The sequence below is a fragment of the Scardinius erythrophthalmus genome (assembly GCF_964197995.2).
Source record: "Scardinius erythrophthalmus genome assembly, chromosome: 18".
In the NCBI taxonomy this organism is placed as follows: Eukaryota; Metazoa; Chordata; class Actinopteri; order Cypriniformes; family Leuciscidae; genus Scardinius; species Scardinius erythrophthalmus.
This window is the reverse complement of record NC_138238.1, coordinates 13050335-13064012: the sequence shown is the minus strand read 5'-3', so window position 1 is coordinate 13064012 and position 13678 is coordinate 13050335. Positions and strand designations below refer to the sequence as shown.

The 13678-nt window shown below is 46.9% G+C and overlaps 1 protein-coding gene across 1 annotated transcript in view; it reads left to right on the top strand.

Moving 5' to 3' along the window:
• spata20 (spermatogenesis associated 20) overlaps positions 1-13678 on the top strand; it is a 58951-nt gene that overhangs the window by 24245 nt on the left and 21028 nt on the right. The window contains exons 14-15 of the mRNA XM_081393440.1: positions 1957-2156; positions 4241-4321. Coding sequence (XP_081249566.1) covers positions 1957-2156; positions 4241-4321 — 281 coding nt within the window. The remainder of the gene's footprint in view (positions 1-1956; positions 2157-4240; positions 4322-13678) is intronic.

The following is a 13678-nucleotide window of genomic DNA, read 5'->3' as shown; positions in this document are numbered from 1 at the left end:
TGAGAGGCACTGGATCTGTCAGTAAGAGGCTGAGATAAGGCAGAGCCCGTCTCAACATCCACTGACAGATCCATTTGCGAACCCCAGGTCTGAGATCGCCGCCGAGCCTCAGCCGCGGCGGGACCCGAGCCCTGGGGAACGTGGTCGGGATTGAACCGAGCCAAACGGGATCGGAGCGTCCGCAATGGAAGCGCACCGCAATGCACACAGTCACCACCCTCGAGTGCTGACTGGGCATGCTCCTCTCCCAAACAAACAACACAAAGAGTGTGTGTGTCACCTCCCGTTAAATAACGCGGGCAGGGATGGACACACACTCTAAACTGCTGCTTGCTCGCCATACTGAATAATATATATATAGATATATAGACAGACAACACCAAATAAACGGACAGATTCAACACAGAGCGCAACTGAAGACTCAGAAAGCTTTCGTTTTCTGTTTCGGGCCGGCTTTTATAGCTTCCTGGTACGTGACGTCACCCGCCTCTGACGTTCCGCCACACCATTGGACTGATTTTACATGTGCTTCAAGACGTCATCACGCAAAGCGTTCCCCATAGCGTCATTCTCGACGCAACGGGAGTTCCCTTGAAAGGGAACCTGTTTTCCATATTGACCGCATGTAATGCTGTTGCTGTGTCCTCCTGGGAAGTTCTAAAAGCATAATAATAATCATAGTCATCTTTTCTTTTGCTTTTTCTCTTCCTATCAAAGGCATTTTAAGAAGCTTCATTACCGTTTAAGTTTTAGGTCGGTAAGATTTTTTTAACGTTTCAAAGGTCTCTTATGTTCTCTAAGGCTGCATTTATTTGAACAACAAAACACTAAATGTTTGTGAAATGTTATTTCAATAACTGCTTTCTATTTTAATATGCTGTATAAAGCTGAATTTTAGGCAGCCATTACTTCAGTCTTCAGTGTCAAATGATCCTTCAGAAATCATTCTAATATGCTGATTTGGTGCTTAAGTCGTGCTGCTTAATATTCTTGTAGAAACAGTGATACTTTCAGGATTCTTTGATGAATAGAAAATTCAAAAGAACAGCATTTATTTGAAATATAAATGCTTTGTAAAATTAGAAGTGTCTTTACTGGTGCTTTTGATTCATTTAATGCATCCTTGAATAAAAGTATTATTATTATTATTTTAATCTGACCCCAAACTTTTGAACTGTAAGGTATTTTGGAGAGATAAAAAGAGATGCAACATTAGAGATGCAATTAATGCTTTATCTGTACATTTTCTGCAAGGAAGAGAATATAGTTTGGTCACAGTATCCTGTCACTTTATAAACTAGACAGATTAGTAGTATTTTGTGGCAAGCTTTATCACTAAACTTCATTAACAGTACACAGAGGCCATACAAACCAATTATACTGTCAACATTCATAATTACAATTTATTATGATCAATACTTTTTTTCTTCCACCTTCATTTGTTAATTCATTACTCGAAACTCGAAAACCCAGATTTATGTTTCAGTTTATGGTTGTTCATTCTGACGTGACTTCCACACGGTAAATGGCCACGCGTGCTGCATGTGTCTTTTAAGGAGTGAGCTACCCGATATCATCTACATGTGTTTGTTTGGGACAGCATTGCTGCTATTCATCAGTCATCACTTCCGTCCCTCTCAGCTCCCAGATGCAATCGACTTATTACATCGTGACAAGCGGCCCAGGAACCCACTCCCAGCACTCTCTCTGCACACACACAAACAAAGAGCAGATAAAGTAAATCAACTCACAGCTCTAGAGCCACTTCACTCGTGATATCAGGCACTTTTAGCTCTGCTTAACCTGATAAATGGGCTCTGGTTAAATTGATATTGTAACCATCAATGTTATGATGCCACTTTTTCCAGGAGCAAGACTGTTTACATCAGTGTGCTGGAAAATATGGCTTCTGGTATCTGACTGGAATTCCATTGTGTTTTTTTTTTTTTTTTTTAGATCAGGATGGTGCCGAACCCAGCGCAAACTCTGTCTCAGCCATGAACTTGCTGCGGCTCTCCCACCTCACAGGCCGGCAGGACTGGATTCAGCGCTCTCAGGAATTACTGATTGCTTTCTCTGATAGACTGACTAAGGTGCCAATTGCCCTGCCAGACATGGTCCGCGGTGTCATGGCCCAACATTACACCCTTAAACAGGTAACTGGACCACAGCTACTGAATATGAATTTTAAAAGTCTGGTTTCACTTGTCACATCATGTCCAACTGATGCAATGTCAATGAAATGTTTTTACTCCTTGACTGTGAATACTACAATTCCCTAAGGTAGAGTCAGACTCAATTCTCAAGTCTCTCAAGGCCAGGTCTTTTTTGGTAGTGTGCTCATCATATATATCATATCATATATTACACACACACAAACACACACACATATATATATATATATATATATATATATATATATATATATATACTGTATATATACTATATATATATATATATACACACACAAGTGTATTTGTTTATTTATTATTTTAACACATTAATATTTTATTTTATATTGTTTACATATAATTTATATAGATTTTATTATGCAGCAGTGTAGTAAGTAAACAGTGATGGAACAATGGTTTTTGCCAGAAAATAAATTATGACTCCAGGCAGAACTGAGAATAGATCATTGATCAAGGTACTCCCAATGATTTTCCTGTTCCATCTGGTGTAGATGTCCTGCAGGTTAGACCGATACACCCGCGGTGTTATATGCAGCTGACCGCACCACCCTCCACATGTCCTTGCGGTCCAATGTTTTGCTGCTACTGTACTGGACAGTAATACAGCCTGACAGGAAGCTTTCAATTGTGCACGCAAGTTTAATGATCACAGCATCTGGGGAGCCATCTTGAACTTCCCTAGGCATGTGTGGGCCATGCCAAGCCTTCTGGAAGATATTCGATCTATTGATCAGGAAGGTGTCAAAACCAACCAGTGAAGCTGGTGGACCATAAAACACTTGCTGCTTAATAAACCTGTTTGGGACAACAACAAACTAGCATGCGAGACACAGCATATGCTGGTAACAAACCATGGCTTAATGTAATACAGTTCCACCGAAGAACCTCGTCACTTCATGCTCCGAAAACCTGAAAGTGAACTTCTCTCCAGTGGGGACTGACACTTCTGAATGCATCAGCCTCCAGGCTAATGTTATGGCTAACACCATAAACTAGATTAAGTGTCTTTGCCATGCTGAAGGATTTTACTCAGTTCTTGCCATATGCTCTCATTTCACATTACTGGATATTACAGCCCTTTCATTCGATGCTTTTTTTGTATTCATTAATATTTTCTTCCATGTTTAATGTTTATAACAGATGTTTATAAGAGCTTAGATATAAAATTGTTTGTATATATATATATTACTGTTAAAAAGTTAGGGTTTGATAAAAAAAAAATATATATATATGTTTTTGAAAGAAGCGTCCTAAGTTCATTTATTTGATGAAAAATACAGTGAAAACAGTAATATTGTGAATAAAATAACTGTTTTCTATTTTATCATATTTTACAATGTAATTTATTCCTGTAATGACAAAGCTGAATTTTTAGCAGTCATTACTCAGTGCCAAATGATCCTTCAGAAATCATTCTGATATGCTGATTTTGTGCTCAAGTAACATTTCTTATTATCAATGTTGAAAACGGTTGTGCTGTGTATTTTTGTAAAAAGCATGAGATTTTTTTTTAGGATTCTTTTATTTTTAATTGAATTTTTTAGTGACATCTTTGCTGAATAAAAGCATTTCCAAACTTTTGAAGGTGTATCTGATCCCTAATTAGCTTTTTTTTTTTTTGGGATATCAGTATGACCCTTGCTATAGCTAGTTCAGCAGTCCTCACTATGAGGATCGTTAGTGAACGAATCTGTCACATGTCAACTAGACTGGATAAAAGTTTTACCTGTCAGGGCCTTTTTCCAAATTTCCTCCTGTTTCCTCCTGTTCACAGTTGTAAGAACTGTGAACGTGTCATGGCCATCAGAGCTCACCAGCGGCAGAGAAGTCATCAGAGTTGGAGGAATAACAAGCTAAAGGTCCAGCTAAGGGCAGCGCGCTCCACAACACACCTGCCCACCTCATTACAGCACCATACGAGCAGCTCTGACCCTTTCTTCATCTCTTTCATTCTCTTCTCATTTGTTCATTCGGTGGTTCATACGTCTTTTTTGCTCACAAGTTTGTTGTTCTGTTCTTCGTAACAGTCTCTTATTTTTTTCTCGTAGATCGTTGTCTGTGGCCAGCCTGATGCTGAGGACACTGCAAGCTTGATTGCCTGTGTCAACTCCCTATTTCTGCCCCATAAAGTAAGTGTGCTTTACTCTCTGAAGAAGAGTTAGGACTAATTGGTCACTCTAATTGGGAGTTTAAATTTGTCCACTCAACTTTGATATACTACATTTGGCAATAGCAACATACATGTTTTAGGAATATATTTTTGATAAACCTTTAAACAAAGTAAAATAATTAATATACATTTTAATTTTGAACAAAAAAAGCACTGTGAAATTTCAATAAAGGATTTTGGGGTGTTTCTTCATCTCTGGGCACTTTTAGTATATATATATATATATTTAGTTTGATTGTAAATTATACATAATACTAATTTTATGCTCACAAGTGACATTTAATTTTTAGCGCAATTTTCCACCGGACAAAATTGCGATTGTTAACTCATGATTTCTGTTCTGTCTGTGCGCACCAATCTTGCACTTCTATCTACTCCTCAACCAGACCACCTAGAGACTTCGGGTTTTTGGCATTATGTTAAGGAAGGTCTAATCTCGGGAACGCACAAAAAAAAAACAGGAAAAGATTTACTATCTCTTAGTGTTGTGATTGTCACGGTGTGGGTTTTGTGTCTTGTTCCTTGTTAGTGTCTGTCATATTATTCCATGCTTGTCATGTGATCCTGCCATGTGTCTTGTCATGTTTAGTTGTTCCTTGTTATGTTGATTAGTCTTCACAGGTGTTTCAGTTTACCACGCCCCCTTGTTATCTTGTTTAGCTTGTGTTCCCTGTGTATATATACCCTGTCTGTTTTAGTATGTGTCACGGAGTCCTTGTAATATATCACACCACTTCCGTTCCCTGTGTTTCCGGTTTATGTTCTTGTTCCTTGTTTGTTTATTTTGTTATATTGGACTGCTAATATGGATTTTGACACCTGCATGGATGACGACGAATTGGATTGCCCTACAAATAAAAACGCTGTATTTGGATCCACCTGTTTCTCTCCCTTTCCTTGGTGTGTGGATCGTGACAGAAGGACTCCGTCACACAATGGATCCAGCAGCATGAACATTTTTCAGGGCCTGGCTTTATGGGCCCGCCAGACTGAAGAGGCCATGGCGCTGAATTCCCCTAAGCACCCTTCGCCACTGATTCCGCCCAGCTCAGAACCTGCACATTGCCATCGGAAACAGAGGAGGAGAAGGAAGACCTCCTCCGTGATTGTTCCGGTGGTCCCGATTCCGGTGGTTCCGAATTCGGTGGTCCCAGTGCCGGTGGTCCCAGTGCCGGTGGTCCCAGTGCCGGAGGTCCCAGTACCGGTGGTCCCAATTCCGGTGGTCCAGAGTCAAGTGGCACCAAAACACAGGAGGAGGAGAAAGGCTCTCTCCGTAACTGTTCCGGTGATCCCATTTCCGGTGGTCCCTGTTCCGGTGGTCCCTGTTCCAGTGATCCCGAGTCCGGTGGCTCCTAACACGGAGACCATCCCGGAGGTGACTACCGTCCCTGACGTACCGCCCAGGCGTCTTGCTCTGCCCGCACCACCCAGACGTCATGCTCTACTGGCCCCGCCCGAGCTGCTCGCACTGCCTGCACCACCCCAGCGATCCGTCACGTCTGCCCAGCCAGAGACTGTTCATGTCACGTCTGCCCAGCCAGAGACTGTTCACGTCACATCTGCCGGGCCTGTGTCTTCGGACAAGATGGCCGCCGCCGAGCCTGTTCACGTCACGCCTGCCGAGCCTGTGTCTTCGGACAAGATGGCCGTCGCCGAGCCTGTTCACGTCACACCTGCCGAGCCTGTGTCTTCGGACAAGATGGCCACCACCGAGCCTGTTCACGTCACGCCTGCTGAGCCTGTGTCTTCGGACAAGAGGGCCGCCGCCGAGAGTGTTCAGGTCACGTTTGCCGAGCCTGTGTCCCCTGACAAGATGGCCGCTGTCGAGCCTGTGTCTGTTCCTGAGCCGGTGGTGTCTGTTCCTGAGCCGGTGGTGTCTGTTCCTGTTCCTGAGCCGGTGGTGTCGGTTCCTGTTCCTGAGCCGGTGGTGTCTGTTCCTGTTCCTGAGCCGGTGGTGTCTGTTTCTGTTCCTGAGCCGGTGGTGTCTGTTTCTGTTCCTGAGCCGGTGGTGTCTGTTCCTGTTCCTGAGCCGGAGCCAGTGGTGTCTGTTCCTGTTCCTGAGCCGGAGCCAGTGGTGTCTGTTCCTGTTCCTGAGCCGGAGCCAGTGGTGTCTGTTCCTGAGCCGGAGCCAGTGGTGTCTGTTCCTGAGCCGGAGCCAGTGGTGTCTGTTCCTGAGCCGGAGCCAGTGGTGTCTGTTCCTGAGCCGGAGCCAGTGGTGTCTGTTCCTGAGCCGGAGCCAGTGGTGTCTGTTCCTGAGCCGGAGCCAGCGTCTGTTCCTGAGCCGGAGCCAGCGTCTGTTCCTGAGCCGGAGCCAGCGTCTGTTCCTGAGCCGGAGCCAGCGTCTGTTCCTGAGCCGGAGCCAGCGTCTGTTCCTGAGCCGGAGCCAGCGTCTGTTCCTGAGCCGGAGCCAGCGTCTGTTCCTGAGCCGGAGCCAGCGTCTGTTCCTGAGCCGGAGCCAGCGTCTGTTCCTGAGCCGGAGCCAGCGTCTGTTCCTGAGCCGGAGCCAGCGTCTGTTCCTGAGCCGGAGCCAGCGTCTGTTCCTGAGCCGGAGCCAGCGTCTGTTCCTGAGCCGGAGCCAGCGTCTGTTCCTGTGCCTGTTCCTGAGCCGGAGCCAGTGTCTGTTCCTGAGCTGGTGTCTGTTCCTGAGCCGGAGCCTGTTCCTGAGCCGGAGCCAGTGATTGTTCCTGAGCCTGTGTCTGTTCCTGAGCCTGAGCCTGTGTCTGTTCCTGAGCCTGTGTCTGTTCCTGAGCCTGTGTCTGTTCCTGAGCCTGTGTCTGTTCCTGAGCCTGTGTCTGTTCCTGAGCCTGTGTCTGTTCCTGAGCCTGAGCCTGAGCCTGTGTCTGTGTCTGTGTCTGTGTCTGTGTCTGTGTCTGTGTCTGTGTCTGGGTCTGTGTCTGTGTCTGTGTCTGTTCCTGAGCCTGTGTCTGTGTCTGTGTTTGTGTCTGTGTCTGAACCTGAGCCGGTGGTGCCAGTTCCAGTGCCTGAGCCGGTGGTGCCAGTTCCAGTGCCTGAGCCGGTGGTGCCAGTTCCAGTGCCTGAGCCGGTGGTGCCAGTTCCAGTGCCTGAGCCGGTGGTGCCAGTTCCAGTGCCTGAGCCGGTGGTGCCAGTTCCAGTGCCTGAGCCGGTGGTGCCAGTTCCAGTAGTTCCAGTGCCTGAGCCGGTGGTGCCAGTTCCAGTAGTTCCAGTGCCTGAGCCGGTGGTGCCAGTTCCAGTAGTTCTTCCAGTGCCTGAGCCGGTGGTGCCAGTTCCAGTGCCTGAGCGGGTGGTACCAGTTCCAGTGCCAGTTCCAGTTCCTGAGCCGTTGGTGCCAGTTCCAGTTCCTGAGCCATTGGTGTCTGTTCCAGTTCCTGCGCCGTGGCCGACCGAGGGGTCTTCACCAACCTGGCCGCCCGAGGGGTCTTCACCGCCGTGGCCGCCCGAGGGACAGTCTCCGCCCTGGCCGCCCGAGGGACAGTCTCCGCCCTGGCCGCCCGAGGGACAGTCTCCGCCCTGGCCGCCCGAGGGACAGTCTCCGCCCTGGCCGCCCGAGGGACAGTCTCCGCCCTGGCCGCCCGAGGGACAGTCTCCGCCCTGGCCGCCCGAGGGACAGTCTCCGCCCTGGCCGCCCGAGGGACAGTCTCCGCCCTGGCCGCCCGAGGGACAGTCTCCGCCCTGGCCGCCCGAGGGAGAGTCTCCGCCCTGGCCGCCCGAGGGGTCTTCACCGCCGTGGCCGCCCGAGGGGTCTTCACCGCCGTGGCCGCCCGAGGGACAGTCTCCGCCCTGGCCGCCCGAGGGAGAGTCTCCGCCCTGGCCGCCCGAGGCAAAGTCTCCGCCGTGGCCGCCCGATGGACTGTCTGCTCCGCCCTGGCCGCCCGATGGACTGTCTGCTCCGCCCTGGCCGCCCGGTGGACTGTCTGCTCCGCCCTGGCCGCCCGGTGGACTGTCTGCTCCGCCCTGGCCGCCGGATGAACTGTCACTCCCTGTCCCCGTTTCCCTCCATGGACCTGGCCCCCCTTCCCTCCCCCTGATCCTCCACCACTCCACCTCCCGCCTGGATTTTTGTTTGGTCTGTCACGTCTTGTAGCGTCTGGTAGCCGCTCCGTAGAGGGGAGGTTATGTCACGGTGTGGGTTTTGTGTCTTGTTCCTTGTTAGTGTCTGTCATATTATTCCATGCTTGTCATGTGATCCTGCCATGTGTCTTGTCATGTTTAGTTGTTCCTTGTTATGTTGATTAGTCTTCACAGGTGTTTCAGTTTACCACGCCCCCTTGTTATCTTGTTTAGCTTGTGTTCCCTGTGTATATATACCCTGTCTGTTTTAGTATGTGTCACGGAGTCCTTGTAATATATCACACCACTTCCGTTCCCTGTGTTTCCGGTTTATGTTCTTGTTCCTTGTTTGTTTATTTTGTTATATTGGACTGCTAATATGGATTTTGACACCTGCATGGATGACGACGAATTGGATTGCCCTACAAATAAAAACGCTGTATTTGGATCCACCTGTTTCTCTCCCTTTCCTTGGTGTGTGGATCGTGACAGTGATCCCATGACGTCAGAAAATTGCGCTAAAACACTCACTGAGTTTTTATCACTTGTTTTCTTAAAACATTTTTTCATATCAGACATGCTCTTAATTCTTTTGCCTGGGTGAAGTAATTCGAAAGTTGAAGAAACACTCAATCATAGCTCAGTTTATTTATACACTAAAAGAAATCCCATTACAATTTACAGTAAAAACTGATAGTTGTTGTTGCCAGAAATTCACCATAAGAATACTGTCATTAAGTGATATAATGATAATTCACTTGAACTAGCAATATCTGCTTTTACCTCAAAATGTGCTGATATCCACCACAATAATACAGGTGGCACAATAGAAAGTCACATTATGACTCAATTATGACCAATACCATATGGTGCACAGGGTCGTACACACAAAGACAAATTAAAATAAAATAATGCAATAAACATTAACTAAATGACATTAAATGACAAACACAATGCACATTATTGATAACAAAAAATAAGAAGAAACAAAACTATTTAAATTAAATATAATCACACAGGGACTTCTTAGAGTATCCGTTTACTGTTTTTCTCTGTAAATTATATGGTAATTCAAAATTTTTACTTCCAAAAAACATACATTTGACAGGATTTTACAGTAGAATTACATATGATGTGATGTTAAACAATTTATAGTTTCTTTTAAGGTAACTTAAAGTTAACCAATTAACAGGTTTTTACTTTAGCATTGTTTTTATTTTTCTGTAAAAATGTGTAGCTTTTTTTTTTTTTGTGAAATTAAATCTACAAATAAGTGAATTGAAAGGCGTTTTTTATCTTGCATATTAGACATATGCATAATAGATTCATTTAAAGCAACACTGACTGACTTATTTATCATTTGACCTTTTTTCAGATTGTAGTGGCCCTTCCCTGTATGTAGATATTTTCCCCCGTACATGACACGTTCATTGGTTTACACAGAATGCCGTGGGCGTCGAAGCACAGTCATGCTAATGAGTTCACTAAAGTAATCTCCAGCAAAAGGTCAAGTTGTCAGAATTTTAACCTATGCATGCTGACGCACACACTTCCAGGCAAAGGGCTTGGACAATGGCTACCCACCACACTACGTTTTAAATTTCGGAATAATTAGTAAATAGTTGGAGTTTTTTCTAGATGTTAGCCTTAGGAGTGGCTTTGTGGGGATTTTTTCCTTTCGCTAAAGGTCATAACTCAGGATCGCATTTGCACTCCTTCTGTCCTTTTCCCCAGTGCTTCTTCTCTTGCTCTCTTCTCTTGCACGACGACAGAAAGAGCAAACACACACATGCTCAGCACACCTGGCCTTACAGTTTTTAAGTGTGAAATACCAATAGCAAGCACAACAGTAGACAGACTGGGGTCTAACCTTTTGTCATTTATTACAGTAGTCTAACATCCTTATTGAATGTGAAAACCCCTAGAGAGGTAACCCTCCCTTTCCTTAAGGCTGGAATAATGAGTTAGTTTTTAAGCGGAATGGATGAGAGTGGTTGTGAATGGAAAACAGGCTGGGGCCGTCCCGTTTCTCTCTATTTCTGTTGTTACAGTAGGTGGCTCTGTAGGATGGTGTTGGGAGGACAGCTGACGTTGTTAGCATGTGACCTTACACTCCATCAGTGAACCTTGCATGTCACATCTTGTGTCAAAGGCTGAGTTTGATCTCCTCACAGTGCATCATTTATTAACATTGTTCCTCCCTGGTGGGGCAGACACCTTGGTACATTCATCTTCTTTCTCATTATACCTATACTTGTGTATTCTTAATGATACTGACTCTGTGAGTGAGGAATATAAGGTCACATTCATTCTTTAAGCTGGGTCCATGACCTAGAGGTTTGTTTTTGTTTGTATTTTATTTAAAGACTTAATTTAAAGATTTATTCACTTTAATATCCCTCTTATTGTGCATGTGCATTTTTGGTTTTCATAATCTTTCATTAGAATTTAATAACTTTCTTTGCTTCTAAAACAAATTTTCTGCTGACATAACGGAATCTGCGTAGGCAGGGAAGATAATACTAGCAGTATAATAATATTATTAAACCATTTCAGTCTTATCCAGATCGATAAAATCAAGTCCTGTTCTACATTGCTTCCCATCGTATATTCTCTCGTAAATGTCATATTTTGGTAAGTTAATCGCATTATGTATATCATTCTGGGTTGTTTCATGTCTGAAGAATTTATATATTGATCCTTTTGGTTTAATTCTTAGTAGACTACTTGGTTTAGAAATGTAATGTATCTTTCTCATGGTCTAGTTATGATCTCTTGTTTCCATCTGCACAACATGTCATAGCATGGTTCTCTTTCTGTATTTAGGAGATACTGGAGTGTGTGAGTGTGTCTCCTGATGTGATGTGTGAAAATCCATCTCTGCCAGTCTGGTCATAAAGCACATAGGCTGTTGGTTACTTATGGGAGTTTAAAAACAGTTCACCCCAAAATGAACCTTCAGGTCATACCAACTGTGGGGCACAAAAGGTACATTGTTAAAGAATATTGTGGCCTGTCACGGGTGGAATAATAGTGAAGCAAGGATTCAAGTGCAGGAATGAAGGATCTATAATTAAGTGGTAAAATAAACAGAAATACAAACAAAACTACCCCGAGGGGGAAAACAAGACGGCATCTCAAAACTTGACTTTGGCAGGACAACCAGAAACACGAGGATACAAAAGTGACAAACCAGCACAGGACTGCAAACACAGGGAGACTAAATAAGGAAGCAAACAAAAGAGGGTAACGAGGAAAGCAGGTGGGGCAAATGAAATCAATAATCAGGTAACAAGATGGGAGGGGCTAGCCAATCGACAGGAGAGCACATGGCACAAGGAAACACATGACAAACCATGTGCTCACAACAGACAGGACTATAACACAAGCACATGACAAACCGGGAGTGTCAGAGCTCTGTCACCAAACCAAGATATAAACTAGACAGAAGTGACAGAACCCTGACACTACCCCCCTTCAAAAGGGACGCCACCTGGTCAAAAACGAGACAAGAACATAACCATACAAGACCCAACACAACAGCAGACAAGACAGGCAGATCAAAACACAGAGACAAAGAGGGTAGGGAGGGGAGCCAAGACAAAGCCAGCATAATAGTCCATACAGTTCTTGGCAGAGACCAGGGTGGGACGGGAGGGTTGCAGCAGGGAAACTCAGGCGGGTCTGGAGTCCTGGCTGAGGGCCAGGGTAGTACAGGCTGTGCAGGCGACCAGGGCGGATCAGGCTGTGCAGGCGACCAGGGCGAATCAGGCTGTGCAGGCGACCAGGGCAGAGCAGGCTGTGCAGGCGACCAGGGCGGAGCAGGCTGTGCAGGCGACCAGGGTGGAGCAAGCTGGGCAGGCTTGGCAGGCGTCCAGGGCGTAGCATGAGTCCAGGGCGGAGCAGGCTGAGCAGGCGTCCAGGGCGGAGCTGATGTTTCAGGGGACCAGGGCGGATCCCACACTTCAGGGGCAGAGACGGCCATCTTGTCCGAAGACACAGGCGCGGAGGTTGCCATCTTGTCCAAAGACACAGGCACGGTTGACCTGGCGTGAACAGTCTCTGGCTGAGCAGGCATGATGTGCACGGTCCCTGACTTGGCAGGCCTGACATGAAGATGCTCAGGCTCGGCAGGCCTGACGTGAACAAGCTCAGGCTCAGCACGCCTGACGTGAACAAGCTCAGGCTCGGCAGACCTGGCGTGAAGAAGCTCTGGCTCGGCAGACCTGATGTGAAGAAGCTCTGGCTCGGCAGGCCTGACGCAAAGAGATTCAGGCTTAACAGGTAGCATGGGCGGAGCCGGCAGGGCTAGGAGTCTGGGCGGCGCCGGCAGAGCAAGGAGCTTGGGCATGGCCTCCAGGCCTTGTGGGATGGAGGACGACTTCCTCCTCCTCCATTTATGAGAGTGTGGCGGTACTGCAGCCTCTTCAGCCACCACTGGGGGCGCAACAGGGAGAGTGGACAACTCTGGGACAACCGGGCCTGGGACCACCGAAGTCGGGTCCTCCTGGTCCACCGAACTGGAAACCCCCGAAGTCGGGTCCTCCTGGACCGGACTGGAAACCCCCGAAGTCGAGTCCTCCTGGACCACCGGACTTGAGACCCCCAAAATCGGGTCCTCCCGGACCACCAGACCTGAGACCTCCGAAGTTGGGTCCTCCTGGACCACTGGCCTTGAAACCCCCGAAGTCGGGTCCTCCGGACCACCGAATTAGAGGGAGCAACAGGAGCCTTCCTCCTGCACTTGCGGTGAGGCGGTGTGGCAGTGTGGGAATAACCACCTCTGGAGACGCTGCCGCAATAGCTGCCACTTCTGGGGGAACTGCAGCTTCCCTAGCTGGAGGATTCCCTTGACGATCCAGGGAATTAACGAATTCCCCAAACGTCAAATGCTCCAGCCCTCTCATCCTCCAGTAGTTGCTGGGCTCATCAATTGCATAATTAAACAAGTCCTTTAGAGCCGCATCCCCAAGCCTCAGTCCCTCTGCAGCCGCGCTGAAACTCAGGGCAAACTCCCTCACTTTGGTCCCCTGTTGACGGAGGGAAGTTAAGTTCCTAAACTTCATTATGCATTCGTAGTGAGGGCAGGAGACAGGGGAGACCGGTGGATGGCGTGAGTCCTTCTTCCGCTGAATCCCCATTATGGCTGGTTCGTAAAGTCACGAGTGGAATAATAGTGAAGCGAGGATTCAAGTGCAGGAATGAAGGATCTTTAATGAAGTGGTAAAATAAAACAAAAATTCCCCGAGGGGGAAAACAAGACAGGCATCTCAAAACTTGACTTTGG